Source organism: Haliotis asinina, chromosome 2, assembly GCF_037392515.1.
Source record: "Haliotis asinina isolate JCU_RB_2024 chromosome 2, JCU_Hal_asi_v2, whole genome shotgun sequence".
Classification (NCBI taxonomy): domain Eukaryota; kingdom Metazoa; phylum Mollusca; class Gastropoda; order Lepetellida; family Haliotidae; genus Haliotis; species Haliotis asinina.
The window spans coordinates 5,456,241-5,474,277 of NC_090281.1; the positions used below are offsets into that span (position 1 = coordinate 5,456,241).

The 18,037-nt window shown below is 40.4% G+C and overlaps 2 protein-coding genes across 2 annotated transcripts; both read right to left on the reverse strand.

Annotated features, from left to right (window-relative positions):
* Positions 1 to 1,544: 1,544 nt before the first annotated feature.
* Positions 1,545 to 4,512, reverse strand: LOC137274759 (uncharacterized). The gene is made up of 2 exons (XM_067808095.1): positions 4,040 to 4,512; positions 1,545 to 1,746 (listed from the first exon to the last, which is right to left on the reverse strand). The coding sequence occupies exons 1-2, from the start codon at positions 4,510 to 4,512 to the stop codon at positions 1,545 to 1,547; spliced, it is 675 nt and encodes a 224-aa protein (XP_067664196.1).
* A 2,586-nt stretch (positions 4,513 to 7,098) lies between these two features.
* On the reverse strand, positions 7,099 to 15,376 carry LOC137272217 (nuclear receptor subfamily 2 group E member 1-like). Its single transcript, XM_067804577.1, has 7 exons — positions 15,346 to 15,376; positions 12,183 to 12,431; positions 9,521 to 9,638; positions 8,870 to 9,249; positions 8,160 to 8,552; positions 7,829 to 7,999; positions 7,099 to 7,340 (listed from the first exon to the last, which is right to left on the reverse strand). Exons 1-7 carry the CDS (start codon positions 15,374 to 15,376, stop codon positions 7,099 to 7,101), a joined length of 1,584 nt encoding a protein of 527 aa, XP_067660678.1.
* Between the last annotated feature and the right edge of the window lie 2,661 nt (positions 15,377 to 18,037).

The following is an 18,037-nucleotide window of genomic DNA, read 5'->3' on the forward strand; positions in this document are numbered from 1 at the left end:
CATTTGGGGGATGATGAAGGAATGTGTGAATCAAAAGGGGTTGACAAAAATTGAAGACGTGAAGAGAGAAGTGGTCCGATACTGGGACAGCATAACTCACGAGACACTAACCTCTCTGATAGGAAGTATGCCTAGCCGTCTTAGACTGTGCCGTGAAGCTCAAGGAGACTTGATAAAATATTAAATTGTTACCTACACAACATGAAAAGGTCAGTTCACTTTTACAATACATTCAATTTTATCTGATTTGTTCTCGTTTAATAATATGAAATGCTTTAGCTATTCTCAATAATTTTGAACCATACTGTATATCTGTTTTGTTTTTGCTGAAGATACATTTATAACTCGCCCCTGGAAGAAACTCCAGTGTAATATTTTTACAGCAATATTACACTAGTGTATTGCGGCTAGACGTATGACGTCACAATGATTCAGTTTTTACATAACGCTAATGCAGCTGTCGCAGTGGTACTAGACCTGGCTTGATTCGCGGAAAGCTGAGAGTCCTCACACTGTAGGCAGAGTAGCCTTAGTTTCTATCAGTGGATGTTGGAGACTAATACACAATACTAAACTCGCTTCCGTGAAATACCAGTTTTATTAAACTCCTGAAAGATTTACCTCTCAAACTCGCTTCACTCGTTTGATACTAGATGATTAACTCGTTTGATAAAAATGGTATTACACGGAAGGTCGTTTAGTATCCTTTATGAGTCCGATACGTTTTTGGAACAGTGTAAAAACTTAAGTCTTTTTGACGTCAATCTGCAGTGTTCAATGTCGACAGTATTCGCTGAATGCATCGAGTTGTTGCTGCAGAGATTCCTTTGTCTGAGCTAGCATAACGGTGTCGTCTGCGTACAGTGGTGCAAACTGAATGAGGTGTTCATTTCTTTATCTTCGTTTATAATCATTCCATCGCAGGACATACTGGGGATATATACTTCGAGGTCATTCGAGGTTTTCAAATGCGCAATATCATTTAGAATGACGAGAGAGTACATCCGCTACCAGCTGAATATCAACGTATGCCAAGCACGAGCAAGCTAGCTGTGCTCACATACTCAACTGATTTTAATTTCGAATGGTAACAAGAGGTAGATGTGTAGCAGTAGTGCCGTTTGTGAATGGCAGCGATTGAACTGAGACAACCGTAGCCTTTGTCTACTTTTGGTCATAGTCAGTCGCAGAATCAGTTCCGGAACTGGCAATTTTTGGACAGATTCTGTGAGGTAGTATTTCCAGAAAACTCTACAATGGGGATAAGCCCGACTTGAGAAGACACTGTCGATGACGGCTTGAAACAAGAAGTGTGGTAGATGAATGCTGTGTTTGAAGCCGGGCTCAGCATCAATGAAGACATCGTATATTCCTGCAGTTTTGTGTAGTATCATTTTGTACAATGAAGCTTGACTCGAATTACACCGCTATCTTACAAATGCCCTGCACCTATAGTACATCATGATAAAAGTATACGCAGCAAAAGGGAGGAGGTTCTAAATATACTTTAATATTCTGACACAAAACAAACGAACAAACTGAAATTATAAAGCATAACAAGGCGACGTCGGTGTATCTGTGAGTGTTGACGTCCACATCTGAATGTGGCGGCGTTGTACTGTGCTGGCGATGTTGTCGTAGTTGAGGAACAGCGTCCTTTCCACTCTAAACCTGTCTGAAGCGAGTCCTTGGGGTAACACTCCTCGGTGTATCCTCACAGATGTGTAGACTTGTGGGGAGATGTCTCTAAAACATGATGCAAAGGACATCACATCCACCTGAACCGGGTTACATATTATTGTTTGCGAATATATGCCGACACGCTGTCGGGTGTATTGTCGATGTATTCAGCAAGCACTTTAAGACAATGTTTAACTTTTAACGATATGCGTTTCTGTCTGAGAGCTAATTCTTGCTCTACACCATTCATCACCCGGCTGCTGAAGGAGCAGGAAGTAACTCTGAATAAAAAGAGGATGTTGTCCACAATAACGCGTCATGTATTAATGACGAAGAAGGCGCCTCAGATGAGGAGATACTATAGCGAATTATTGAAATATAACTACACGAGCTACAACTACCGCGCATAGTGATGAACGTTATAGTTTTCTACTGTGTCAGAGGCTATGAACTAAACTCCAGATTCAACCTGGACACATTCCACAGCAATACTTAGGGATAAACTGAAACAGAGAAATATAACATGAATACTTGGGATATTTCTCTGAATTTCTAGAAGTGGCACAGCAAACATAATATTTTCCAATAATGCTATAGCTACTACCAGCTTGTGACAACACTATATCTCTCTCGTTGTAATTCCATTTAGACTAATGTTACACCCGATAGACTATTTTCACAAATATGACACATGTAACTTAAGTTTTTTTCTTACAGCTGATTTTCTCATAGTAGTTGTACGTTAAAGCATATTTAGTATGTAGTTCAAGACTATTCCTGGTTGATAGGAGTATATGTAGGTAAAGATTTCACCCAACTGTCATCATGGTTTGTATCGATGCTGTTGATGAAGCTTTCTTTGGTTTGCATAAACTGTTAACGCTTGAAAAAAAAATCAATCAAACATCAGTCTCCAATGTATCTGTTAATGTGTTTTAATACCGGCATAGCAGAACACGCACACTCTTAAACATATTTTTACGAACAGTTTGTCTTTTACACTCAGCGGAAAGTGTCGAGGCAGTTTTATGTATAGTTTCTAGCATAGATATCATTTTTGAGTATGTCAAATTACTGGGAGACCAGGAATGCACAAAATTAGGACCGTGTATTAAAACATCCTGATACAAAACGAAATCTGCGAGACCATTATCTAGTAGGATATGTTAAGGTCACAGCTGACGATGGGGTTGCTTTGAACCCCAACATCGCAGAGTTTCTCTGAGACCCTCTTTAGAAGCATCTTTCATGCTGTATGGGAGGAAGTGATGCGCGGTCATGGAACTGCTGCTGTTATAGACGATCTGCTTGTCCGCTTTTGCCGCCATTCCCAAAGCCGAATGAAACGATCCTTGGGAACCATTGTAACACAACAATTCGACCTGGGTTGGTCGCTTCACGTTCGTAACGCGTGGTTGTTGGATGTTTAAGGCCGCAAGCAACAACATTCCAGAAATATGATGGCGGTTTTCAGAAGTCGATCGTGGACCAGACAACTAAATATTTGACCTCAGCAACATCGATCTCCGCATTTAACATGCATCAACCACGTTAGCGAGACTGACTACCCGACTCCTTTAGTAGAAAGATATGTAAGGACCACAGTACCCAATACCAGTGTTTAGCGAGGGTGCTCTGACAGGCACTGAACTCTTGACAGAGCCCATCTTCCATTGTGAGTTGGCCCGTGAACATCCGGGTTAGAAATCCACTTTAGTAACACATGCTTATGGTATGAGGTGACTAACAGGATCGAGTGGTCAGGCCCAGTGACTAAGTTGGCACATGTCACCGTATACCAATTGCGTAGATCGATGTTCATGCTGCTGATCACTGAATTATCCGATAAGAGTCGATTATTTACAGACCGCCGCTATATAGTTGGAATATTAGTTAAAACTGAACTCATTAATCCCTTTATGATTCAGTTATTCGTAATGGGTATACTGTCTGGCACTGAATCTGGTTTCTCGTTTGCTGAGTGCTAAACTAAACTCACTCTGGGGACGTAGCTGAATACTGCACGAAACGGCGTAAACCACGACTCACTTATAAAGAAACTGGTTTAAAATGATGAACGGGTGATGAATATTAACACCATTTACAAAGTAAATAGTGTGATGAACACCCAAGACATTTCCATGGATACAAAACTATTTCATTCAACGAATGCGGCGTAGATGCAGATACTAGCACCGTTTTCAAGCAAGTGATCTGAAACTTTCAAAATAAAGGCGTAAGTATCTAAAACGAAACGTCACGTTCATTATAATATAGAAGTTCTATAGTCACAGAATCATCTCTGTTGAATTGATGATGAAACTCGGTAACCATAGCTACGCATTCCCATGGTGCCTACCTTACTGCTTTATCGTGAAACTTGACATTGCGCCATTTCTCCACCGCCGAAGGGTCGCGGAAGATAACCAAGTTGGCCCAGTCTCCCCCGGGGTTTCTTTCACCACTGCACACTGCTACGATGTCCTCGTGGTTCCTCAGCTGACCCAATAAGCAGTCGTCCATCTCCCACAGATCCCTCAAACTACTCTCAGTAACGTCTTTCCAGCGGTTTCCGATGAAACCGACAAAATACAGGACGTCTTCTCCAGAACGAGAATCCTCCCGCAACTGTTGCACAGCTCTTACTCCTTGCGGCAAGATGAGCTTCGCCTCACAGCCGTTCTGCAGACGCGACAAGTACCCGGGCACGCATCTGCTGTCATAGTGATTCACGTCATCAACTTTCTCTACTTCCTGGTTCAAGAAGTCAAGGCAGAGCTTGAGAAAGCTGAAATCCTCTCTATAAACTTGTACACTGCTCGTCTCAGTCATGGTGTCCAGGAACGGTTCAGTCATCTTCCCCGTGTGTTTATATACCGCTCCGTGCGTGAGAAGGCGCAACGTGTTCTCCTAATAATGTGTAAGAATGGTAATAGCCCGTGGTACCAACAAAGTACAGTGCCAGCTGGTGCCACACATAAATCGAGATGTAATCGAGATGACACCGTGGTTGAAAAATTACTATAGCCATAAACCACATCGATACGGCATACATTACGTTTCGTAATCTATCTATCTATCTATCTATCTATCTATCTATCTATCTATCTATCTATCTATCTATATATATATATATATATAGAGAGAGAGAGAGAGAGAGAGAGAGAGTGAGCGTTGTCAGTCGCGCGGACCAATATTCAGACCAACTCTTACACAATACTAACAAATACTTCCTAATACTTGTATTGCACTTTACCAAAATGATTTGTTGGTTTGACTATGTAATGGGATGCAATTTTCTTGTTGACGTGGTTACAGAAAACGAATGTCACACTGTAGCTTTTGAAAGAAGATCGAATTCCATATGCTTGTTAGAACCTGAGAGTAAGCAGTTGTAATGCAAGTCATCCTTAAATCATCATTTGCAGGACCGGATGCAGAGTGATCCCCTTCTCTCCCGACTATAATTCTCTGAGGAACGTCTCCCCCTGCCTTGGACTTCATGATTTACGTGCAACTACTTTTCCAACATCTTGCGTCCACCCTCATTTTGGGATTATTGGCATGTTTCATACAATCACTACGTTTTCACCGAACCTCTTGCATCATCATGTAGTTTGTGCCAGATCAAGACGACCATGGAGGTCAGTGAGAATGAGGTCAGCTTAAAGTGTCTTTCATCATACGATCTGGAGATGATGAAATCAGACACACTTCTAGTTTCCATGTACTTTCTGGCTATGTGAGTACCACCACAGATGGTGCACCATGTACAAACGATAGTGTAAGGATGGCCCCACTATAGGCTGGACCGGGTGTTTAAATAGCTAACTCGAATATTCCACATCCGGGAGTATTGCATAATATAATGTAGGTGACAGAGTTTACGCACTATGAATGACCTAGGTGTTAAATGATGATAGCGTCAAGTAGGGGGAATGCAGGACGAGTGGTGGAAGTCTGCTTGTGCTCCAAACGTTTACTACGTGCGTCTCCTACCACCCCTCCCACAGAAAGATACAATACAATCGCTTGTCGTAACGAGTCCGTGTAAGATGGTTCAGGTGGTCAGGCTTGGTTCACTGGTTGTCATCGTATTTCAATTGCTTGGACTGAAACTCATGATGTCAATCACTGGATTTGTCGGGCCCCGACTAGACACTTAGAGACCAACTCGATATATTTTGAATATTGACAATTGCGGCGTTAAACAACAATCAAACAAATAAAGAAATACAGCTGTGGACGTATTCTCCGTTGATATGAATGTGCTTCTTGGGAAGGGTAGGTTCAGCTGTTAAGGGTTTTAAAGCGTTCGGTGGTCTTCCGAGAGAACAGGTCCGATTTCAACATGTGGCAATCCATAAACATCCAGTTGTTGGGCCTCCTTCGGTAGTGATGCAATAGTAATAAAATACTTGACCTACAACAAGCTATGAATGGAAAAGACGTGTCAAGGTGTTCGTGTAGTGTTTCATCATCTTGGGTCGAACAGCGGAGGGCGAGCTCACACGCCGAAGTCGCATAAATTAATCTATTGACCTACTGCCCTTCATGCTGTCACGTTCAGGCATATGTATAACAGAACAAGTCAAATGAGGGCTACCATTTACGTGACATCAGAATTAGTCTAGGTATGAATACTGTTCTAACAGGAGTTTAATACAGAGTTGTGTTGCAGGGCAAAATTTAACGCGTGTATTCAGTTTGTATGAAATTGAAGCCACGTACCATTTCGAGTTGAATGTTTACGAGTGAGTGAGTGAATTGTAGTTTTAGTCTGACCACCCGATCCCGAATGTTTACCAAATGCATAGACTGGCAGCAACATATACAGCTCAGTATTTGCTAAGAATTAAGTTTTGTATAATAAACATCAGGCAGCATCACAGAAGAAAACAGTATAGTTTTCATACTTGTGTGTTTATTGCACTATATTAGACCAAACTGACCACGTGATAATATCACATGTGCTATATACACGTTATATACATCTGTTCATGATACACATCATTACACAAGATTTGCTATATACAAGCTATATACACGACAACATACAACACATACATTGTACACGTTAGGTTGCCAATAACAACTGATCATTAACAAACAGACACTCATCACGATATCAACAACAATCTTCATATCTATGGTTCATGGCCGGACATTGAAACATAAGCAATAAAATACGACAAAGACTTAAATATATTATGATTCAAATGACTAGATGGATAAATTGCACTTCTTCGCGTGTTTTACACTTGACTTATGTCCATTTCAACATGGCTTTCTTGACCGACATTTCGCCGCCATGACATGAACCTTGACTCCAACAACGCATGCGCAGTCAAACTCAACAACATTGTCTGCACTATTGGTCACAACCACAATGTGAGTTGTTTTTTCTCTCAAGATGTTTTAACTTGACTTGAACATATCACACAAAAGTCTCTCGATGGGAATACTGCCGATAGTTCGGCGGAAGAATATCTCCTCGATTGTTCTGGAACTAATTGTTCTCAGCGCCGGAAGGAGAAGAAGCAGTTTACCGAACCTCATCTTACTGGCGGGGTGTTGCGTGAAAGTGTACTCGCTCAGCATGAGTGTGGCCTGGTCCTGTAGTGTTTCAACCTGCATGGAATCTCGCAAACCACGAGTCTCTGGAACAGGAAACACGTATAGTTAGTTTCTTGCAAATATAAGAGTGGATTGCTGGTTGAGGTTTATATTTATAAACAATTATACAACAGGTTTCGGTAAAAACTATACATTTTGTCCAGGGGCCCCTTTCAAGAAGCAACCTTTTCAAAGTTTAACTTCAACTCCCATTCTGTAACGTTGTTCTAAGCTTACCTTAGTGACTTACGATCACTTTAGTGCTTTGTGAAAGGATTCCGTGTTCTATATATTCATGACTAGGTATGATTTTACAGCGCTATTGGGAAAAACTTACAGCAATATCACGGGGTAACCAGAATGGAATTCACACATTGTACCTATGTCGGAAGTCGCACTCTGACTTCATCTTTCATGAAAACGCCATATTTAACATAATGCAACTGTGATAACTCTGTGAATTTAATGCATTATATGTTGTCACACATATAAGATGGTGGTAAAATAAAATACGAAACAAAACACTACTCACCACTCTTAAAAAGGACGATTGCTTTAAGACAGGCATATTCTGTAGCATCTACTCGGATGTTGTTGAATCTCGCGATGACGTCCTGTAACAGCCGAATCTGCGCGTACACTGTCGACGACTTGTCCGACGTCTGTGTCTCTGTCGTCATGCCACCGGCAGACAGGAGAGAGGCTGGAAACAAGAACAAGAAACTTGATAATTTCCAATCTCACTTCGGCAATAACATTCTTTCGTCGGATTTGTGATTCTGTATAACTGTCCAAAAGTACTGATAACAAGATTTTGCGAAACAGTGAGTTAGTCCTATTGAAGAAGTATTTGTTGTATTCACCTGCATCTATTGGCAAAGCCCACTGAGCTGCGCTGAGAACAAACAGTTCATTCCATGACTCCTCTAGTAGGATGGCTTGATCCCGGAACGGAAGGTGCAGGAATGATGGGATATTTCGCGCCCACTTTACGGACATGAACAACAGACGAGCGGCAGTTTCGTATGTATTCTCAGCAGCCGCATTAACGTACGCTCCGTGATCAGCGTTCGTTTGAAGAAGATGGAGATGGGAGGGGAACTGTGGTGGAGGGGGAGGGACGGAGCCCCCTGGTGTAGAGGTCTTCATGCTGTAGGGGGCGTGGAAAGAGGAGTTTGACGATGTAGATGAGTTTGGAGTTACCATGGAGACAGAGGGCATGGATGTATCGGATGAACGGTTGGATGATGGTGAATCTGAAATGACAAAAAATCATTGGAGTGCATGCCTAAATCTTATGTAGTCGAAACAAATAAATAGAATTTAAGGTAGCAGTTTTTTTATATTCATATGTGTCCTTCGGGCATCCTTTATGAAATTCACGACTATCGTGGGACTTCATTAGCACAAGCACACCATGACGTGGGTACCAAAGCGTTATATTTGGATATATCATAACGTTTTACAGATTTAAACAGATGAATGTAGCAAAGATGGTTCGGATGATCCTGGCACATGAACGACCGATAAGCGCATATTATTAATACCATTATCATAGTTATTGTTTTATTACCTTTCATACTGTCATCAGAACTTGACTTATTGGGACTGGGTGACCTCCCTTTGCTTATCACGGGTGAAGATGTGTCCTTGACCTTCGAAGACGTTTTCTTGACGTCGTCGTCACTCTCTGTGTGACTGCTGTTACTGCTGCTGATGCTCTCGTTCATGGATGGCATTGGAGGAATGTGTGGAGGAATCCCACTGGCTAGTCCGGTCATGTGTACCATGTTGCCTGGCAGTGTAGGTGGCGTCAGTCCGGCGCCGGCTAATAGGCTGTTCCTTCTCTGCTGTTCTGCCATTTGGAGATGAAGCTGGGAAAAGGCTGGGTAACCATACTCCGGAGCCATTGCAACGGGGGAGCTGTATTGAGGATACTGGGGGTACTCGAATCTGTGAACAATCAATTCTATAGTTAATACACATAATTATGTTTGTTTGGGAGCGGTAATGTATAAAAAAACTGAGGTAGAATGAGGTAGAAAATGACAGAATGAGCTGACAAATTATGAACAACCGAAAGAGGCTCAGGTAAGGGATTCTTCTTGTCATGCCGAGTTCGATTTTCAACTTGGTGTCATGGTTTTCTTCTTAGAGACGTACACCAGTAATAATTAAATCATTTCACAAACTAATTAATTTTTCAGATGAGTGAGTCAAGTACCTGCTGCGGTCCATGAAGTCAGTTAGCGGGGTGTATGCTTGCTTCTCGTCTAATCTGATATTGTCGGGGCTGTCTCTCTTGTACTGATAACATCGGGGGGCACGTTCATGCTGGACAGCTGGAACATAGCCACAATAAGATAACAATACCACAACACAGCTGCGGACACATCTCCATGCATGGCATCGATCTCATACATTCCATTATAACTTTTAAAAAATAATTTAAAAAATCATGCGTTTTAACTCGATGTATTTGCGTTTCGTCCCTGATGGTTGAGCACGGGAAAATGATAGGGCAAGAATATAAGCTGGTTCCAGTCTGGTTTTCTCGAGCTACCGCCGATCAATATCAGCCACAGCCTGTTTAACCGATTAATTATTTATACTCTCATAGACTGTCTTGTTGGTTTTGATTGAGTCTAATTGACTTACAAACGAAATGCAAATGTTCAATATATCAGGTAGCCTAGGAGTTGAAGCAAAAGTTGGAGTGGCCTTTGAGGCGGCTCTGATTTCATATGTTCTTGCGCTATAGTCAGGAAGCTGGCAAGAGAATCAATAGGTTCTTTACAAAACTTGGATCGGGTAGAGAGCGCGGAGTGAGATGAATTGAAAGCAAACAAGACACGCTGTCATGTTCCCAGCTCACAACGACAGGAATGGCGGTCATATGAACGCTGCTCCATGCCTCGATGCAAACATTTCTCTCAGATAAATATCAAACCACCTCTTCATATAATAAACAGCCAAAGGTAATTGACGACGATAATATTCAATAAAATTGAATCATAGTCATTGACGGCCCTTGAAGTTCTCACATAGTTCGTTTCGCTTGCCCCAATCTCTAATTTTCGATATCTGACGGAAGTCACGTGCTGTAAACGCGGTGACAGGAGACTACTCCAAGTATCGTTAGTGAGCGCCGCCTTTGAATCGGAGTAACAGTCCGGATTGATCGACGGGCCGGGAGGAAAAGAGGGCGGGGAGGGGGACTCTTGAGTCCTGCGGCATTTGCCTCTTAACGCCGAGTGTTTGTCTCTCAATTATCCATATTGCCGGTACACGCGACTCCTTTGAATGTGACCGTCTGCAGGTGCGACTCTAAGCCTGAAGAAGGCTACCGTTATAATTTCATCCCAACTCAGTTTAGATGCACAAAGGGAGGTAACTTTAGACGCTAAGTGAATCGACTGAGTTTACCTGTGGGTTGAGGGAAAGTGGTTATGATGCATTAATCTGTCTGGTAAATACAAACGCGTGTAAGTCTCGCATCGGGCGAGAGCAGAACGTGGATGCGCGCGCATGGACGTGTCATATGATTACTGAGTTAAGCGATGAGTTTTGAGACAGGCATAAGCTCCTGACAGGTGTATTTAACACAACAAAGGGAATTACTGGCTTATTCACTTAATCATATTTCCATCATACTTAGAATCAACCAACCGCCGTCTGGAAATTATTCCTAGGTTATGGATGCGAGGTCAATAGTCTAATGATGTTTATTCTGTTTTGAATATAATTATTTGTTTGAATTTCTAATTCATCCACAGACGATAATCGTATAGTGAGAACGAACAGCTATTTGACGTGACTTCACGGAGATCCCGCGAGAGTGTCAAGTCACGTGCAAGATCGAATGGCTCGTGCAAGAGAAATCGGAAACCGGGCCTCCTGAGAATGATCAGGTGACAAAACCGGGGAACTTCATCAAAACTGATACAAAATCGAAAACCAGAACTTGCATTCATATCCAAGAAATGAAAGCAGATGTTTGCATTCCAATTCGTGGTTTTGACCCTCCCAAACATGATTACTGAACTTTGTGACTGAAACCAATCCTCTGTGTTTGGGGCGGCTCAGAAAGACGGACGTGACAATTGTTTAATTGGGATAATGGCTCTCTTAGTTAGATGAACACATAACGTGGAAGTGATTGTTGAAACACAATCATCGATATATTGAACGACGGGCTATTTCCTTAAGATATTGCTATCTCGAGTATCTCTGAACGTCCCGACCGCACGCTCCTCATCGACACATCAGATCTCACGGTGTATCAGCACAACACTTGGAGGAGACATGGTGTCGTCACATTTGAGTTCAAACACAGTGATGTATACATGCACGGCATATAAACACATGCATGCGTGCGTGCGTACATACATACATACATACATACATACATACATACATACATACATACATACATACATACATACATACATACATACATACATACATACATACATACATACATACATACATACATACATACATACATACATACATGTGCAATAAATACCAATTCCTTCAACTGTTACTGTCCATTTTACATAATCCCTCTGTATTACGGGATTTCTAGTTTGAACGTTTGAAAGATAATTACACATAATCCTGTAACCGTTAAGCCACCCAATAAGACGCGAGAATGTGATAATATATTATAAACCAGACGCTTCTTTCCACCTGTGTATTTGAAAGAAGTTTCAGAACAAATCTTCCTCGTTAAATGGACACTGTACCAAACCGGTACATGGGCTATAGAATGTGATATGCATGTTTTCGTAGAAGTTAACGTAATATAAACCCATTAATTTCTCCGAAAAATCACTTTTTTTCGATCAAAACTATTTTAAAGCTCAATTGTCAAAGTTATTTACCATCTCTGTTCATCTTGACCTCCAAGCACTTCTTGAAGCGGCATGCTTGACACTGGTTCCTGCGAGCGACATCTACGATGCAGTTGCCATTTTCTTTGCAGACATAGTCGAGGTTTCTGCGGATGCTGCGTTTGAAGAAACCACGGCAACCGTCGCAACTTTGTACTCCATAGTGTTTACCAGAGGCCTTGTCACCACACACAAGGCACAGGGCGTCGGGCTTCTTCATGCTTAGGCTACTGCTGTCCACTGGTTGAAAAATGATATACATATATGTACGCGATTGTATTTGCTTGGGCGCGGTCTTCAGATTTGTATAGCGTATTTGCTAAAAATATCATGAGATTTTGTGGAAAATGCAGTGAGATTCTACATTAATAAAGGCTATGCTACTGGCACAAAGTTGATAAACATGCAGGCATGATAACTAATAGTCAGCAGAATGTATTTACACTGGACATTTTACTCATGACTCCTTTGTGCGTTACTTCTTCAAAATCAAAACAACCAATCCTCATTCCATACCTCCACAAACATACACGCGCACACGCACACGCACACATAAATCCAGAAACAGAGTCAAAACTTAAGCTAATATTGAAATAGCATCAAAATCAAGACATAGCGTTGAATTTGAATTTGTTTTACAAATTTTACCAAACCGATCCCAGTTACAGCTTTCTCTTCCACCTGTCACCCCTTGGACTGACCCGAGCGGGTCTCAGCTATCCACAAAAGGTTTTGCCTTAATCTCCGTGGGCAGCAGAACGCTGAACAATACCCTTAACTTGCTGTAATCTAGCTATCCTTAGCTAACATTGCGTTCTATTGAGGGCTGATGACTTACATTGTTATAATAAACTGAACCAGTTATTTCTTTTCGTGTCTTGCCGTAACTGATTACTTCAATACAATGTAGAGAAGCCAGACCGGCCGGTACTTAACTTTATCTCATTACGGATTAAGCTGTACCAATTGATTAGTATTCATATTTTTCAATATATGTATAGTAATCTTTGACAACGTGATCCTTTGCTTTTTGAGAGCTGGCCTCATGGGCTTGTAAATACCAATTTATATGTCAAGTCTTTAATCTTGACTACCTGTGTTCTAACACTGTCGCATTCTTACCAGAATTGTCATGTTGAAATACAGATGTGTACATTTTGATATACGTATTCATATACACAGATCAGTTTTCTATGAGGATAAATGTTAAATGCTGTAACGGTTTCAAAAATATATTCAAATCGTATCGTTACTGGATTTCTATAATCATCATTCTGTTACGTGACTATACATATCCTGAAACCTTAAAGCAATTATTAAACTAATTTTTAAAGGCAGATGGTTTGAAATATATTCCATGGACCTAGTTCACAGTTATTGTGCAACCGAATCATACAGAGGTGTAAAGTTTCGCTGAAACGCTAGCCATTTGCTATGTGAATGGACAGTTTAAGTGAAAAGGCACCTGATCGTCATCACAATGTGGAGGATTAAACTTATCACGCCAGGTATCATAAGTACTTGATAGTCACACCTGCACTCACAACATCAAAGACAACGCCGATGTGTTTTCTACCTGAACGCAAGGTGTAAGAGACCTAAATGAAGTAGGTAGCTGTTCTATACCTACATCTGCGGTAAGCCCCCTCGCTTCTTGGGGATATGATGATCTAATCCCGCGGCAATTTACTCAAACAAACACACGTTGCATCCAAAGACTGTTTGATGGAGAGAGTCACTTTCGCTGCTCGGCTGATCGTCAGCTTACATTTCAATTAAGGTTTCAGGGCAGGCTATTGTTTCTCAAGTGGACGTGTGTTTTTTTCTTAATTCGGTTTGTTAATTCGTCGAGCTTATCAACCCCGACCGGGAAAGGGGCGAGAGTGTTTTATTAACTCAACGTTTAGAGAAGCGATTAACCCATTGTTTTAATGATTTTAGTTTCAGGTGTGATAGTAAACACATATGTGCTGATGTTGTTGTACGAGGAGTTGCCTGGTTTTAACAGGTTTAAGGTAGTTAATTATGTCCCAAGTCTACAGAAGCTTTTCCTCAAAACTTTAGACTTAGGACTAAGCATTTAAACATTTTAAAGACACGTATTGTACAAATATAGACCGTATATATTTCATGACACTTTTTTACCATTTCATATTTTACAAAATTCATACTGCATGTACAAGTAGTGGAATACTGACATTTTGAAGTGATTCCCATTACTTCTTACATAAAAATACCGCCTCCCCTAAAAGATATATCGTCTGCATTTGTAGATATAGATTTATAATATACTTCACTGAATTGTCTATGAATATTCAAATAACGTTAGGTTCGGGGAAACATTTCATGCTGACGCCAGAGATTAATCAGTGCCTTTTATCAGACGAAATAAAATAAAATAAAATAAAATAAAATAAAATAAAATAAATAAAAGGTGGTGGTTATTTGGATATATCTGTGGCACTTATTGATGACTAAAAGATATCTGCGAAAACGATGAGTAAACTCTGACTTAAAAGTACTGTATGTTTGATATCACTTAGGAATATCATTTTTGAAAGATTAGTTTTAGAAATTGCATTTTGCAAAATGGTTATGCTTTAAGCCAAATCAAATTAAGGAAACGTATAATTATTCAGCAAATTTCATTTTAAATTAAACTGGAGAAATACCTGCAAACCTAAAAGTATTGCGGGGGGAATATTTTGGGAACAAATTAATTCAGTGGAAATTAAACAGCCCACCTATCTATTAGAATATTCAAAAGTAAAATATCTAACGTTGACATTTACCCATACGTCATTCATAAACGATTTAAGAATATTTAGAAGAGAAGCTAGTTTACGCGCCAACTTAAAAATTGTTATTATTTGAAAAAAAGTGTTAACTTTCTAAATAGCTTGTATTTTTACATTTCCATCACATAAATGATTTTGGTTCATATAGGCCATTAATATGTACAGATTTTAAAAATTAGTTGGTATTTTCTAACCAATAAAATTGAAGTATAAAAGTAAGATGTATTTTGCAGATGAATTGTTTATGAATCAATTAAATGAATAATGCATTCATTTCGCCAACGAATTAAACTTTATAAATTCGTGAAACTATAAGCATCCTTGATATTTTTCAAAGGATATATTAATCAACTTACCTAAACTCTCCGTACCAACAATTGCGCTCATTGCTCAACTTCTCAATCGGTTGGGAAAAAGACGGACAGATTCCGAGCGGATTGTATTTCAGTTTGAATATATCTTTGATCCCAGTAGTAATGTCTTGTCAAGACGCTGACGTTCCAGCCTAGGTTAAGAATGACTGATCATCGCTTCAACCCACCCTTATACCACCAACTCCTGGGAATTTGCAGATGGGGACGACAAAGAAATGGAGCGATCTGATTGGTCGACACGCCCCCAGCAAAGCGGTTTCATTCAGAACCAATTTAAGTTCTTCGCCGTACCACCGGTGTCCAATTGAGGTTCTGTTGGTATAATGCGCAATACCCCGTGACCAAACATCTAGAATGCTCAGTTCACTAACAATAGCACCCTGATTGATAAAGCTGGCCTCGCTTGATCGGCAAGCGAACAATACAATTGGGTATTCGCCGCTATTTTGTGGTCATCAACTCCAAAGCGGGCTTTCAGCTTTTACCCTGTTGTACTTTTAACGCTGATCTTTGTACGGGGATAATGCACAAAAAATATTGCTCTACGGGGTGTTCATTACGGACCAGAAACGCTTGCAGGCGTTAAGGGGTGGGCTTACCGTGCACAAGCGTCAACAAAGTTTTAGAACTTGGCCAAATATTTCATGTCTCATTATTTTGAATTTGAGGGTATACTATGGAAGGTGATTCTAAACAAATCTATTTAATGCCGTTGTGTTTTCCTAAAGCGTGGTCATTGTAATGGGTATATGGCAATAGATTTTTAAAAGGTTTTATGCATTTTATAAGGGTAGGCTGTATTAGCGTTTAGAATTTCGCTTAGTGTACAGAATATTTCACACAAACGATGACTATACGAGATGAAATGCAGTGCTATATTTGAATGGAACTAACATACAAAATGAACAATAGGACAGAGCTGTTATTTGCGCTGTATAAAGACAGTGTACATTTTGTTCATCTCATATCAATTAACGCAATATACTAGCGTCTTTTTATGTAATAAATATAATATTTATTATTCGTCAAACAGTCAAAATACATTCTAGTAATATGAAAAAAGACTATCGCTTATCTTTTTTTCTGATTAGATACATACATAGCGATTCAGAGGGCCACAAACCTATCCACAAGGTTATGTGAAAAGTGTGACAAGTTTCCTTTTATTATGTGTCCTGGACCTTACGTGCAGCGGTCTGGTTGTTGGTGTCTAACTGTGACGTATAGTCGAGCATGCTGTCAGAGAGGTTTATGTCACCATTGCTAAAAATGTGTTTGATGTGTTGATAGGCGTTTTAAAAGTCAGTTGGTAACATTATACATGTACTTTAAGGCATGATGCTTTATCGACGTATCATAAAGAACGTTTCACCAAGATGTATGTTGGTTTTTGGTTGTTTTGATGTGTTGTAAAGTGACAAAAATCACGTCTGATGCAATCTCCCATTTTCATTGTTCATGTGAACAATTTCTTATGACCCTGAAGAGAATCGTGTCGATTTTATCGTTAAGACATACGCACTCTAAATGAGCGACTGGTGTGAAACAGACTTGCCATACTATACCACTGGATCGTAAGTTTAGTGTTTATCCCCGTTTTCTACTATATAACAACATAATACCAGAAATAAATGTATCCTACGAAACTGCTCACAGTCATTCAAACCTGTATCCATGTTGATAGAATTTAATGTTGATATGCACTCAGCAGCGGACTGGAAATACAACTTATACGTCACACCCTACCCATGGAGACATGAATCTGTATCATCAAATGATTTGATTTCTCACTTCTTTATCAGTTGAAATGATGCAAATCGAGGAATACACTTTAGATGCGTACATTTCACCTCATGAGGACCCGTGAAGGTCCCGGGGTAGAATAGGCCTTCAGCAAGCCATGCTTGCCATAAAAGGTGACTATGCTTGTCGTAAGAGGCGACTAACGGGATCGGGTGGTCCGACTAGCTGACTTGGTTGACACATGTCATCGGTTCCCTATTGCGCAGATCGATGCTCATGTTGTTGATCACTGGATTATCTGGTCCAGACTCGATTATTTACAGACCGTCGCCATATAGCTGGAATACTGCTAGGTGCGACGTAAAACTAAACTCACTCACTCACTCACCTCATGAGTGAGTGTAGCAAAACACCATCAGTACGACATTGGGGGACTCAAGAAATGATCTTCATGACATAACAACCATACGGGCATTGAGTAGTTGTGATAATGACAACCCATCAGAGTGGTCACATTGTTTCTAATTCTCAATTATAATTTGCTTAGCGGGACCACAGCACTGGGATATTGTCGGTCATCCGACATGATGGCGTATATTGTAGACCCATTCCTATTCAAGTTCATGCGTACCAGTACATCAGTGAAATAATTAAACAATCTTACTACTACTACTACTACTACTACTACTACTACTACTACTACTACTACTACTACTACTACTACTACTACTACTACTATCAACGCATCGTCACTGACACAAGTACTGTGTACGTGCATCTTGAAGCAGCCACTTAAGCAATCTAAAATAAATGCCCAACGCCCTTTCATAAAACTACCCTAGACATTTGACTTGCCATTCTGCAGACAAAGACGACATTTTGCCGCATTTTCAGCACAGCCTGAACACAGCCTTGACTCGCGGCCGATATG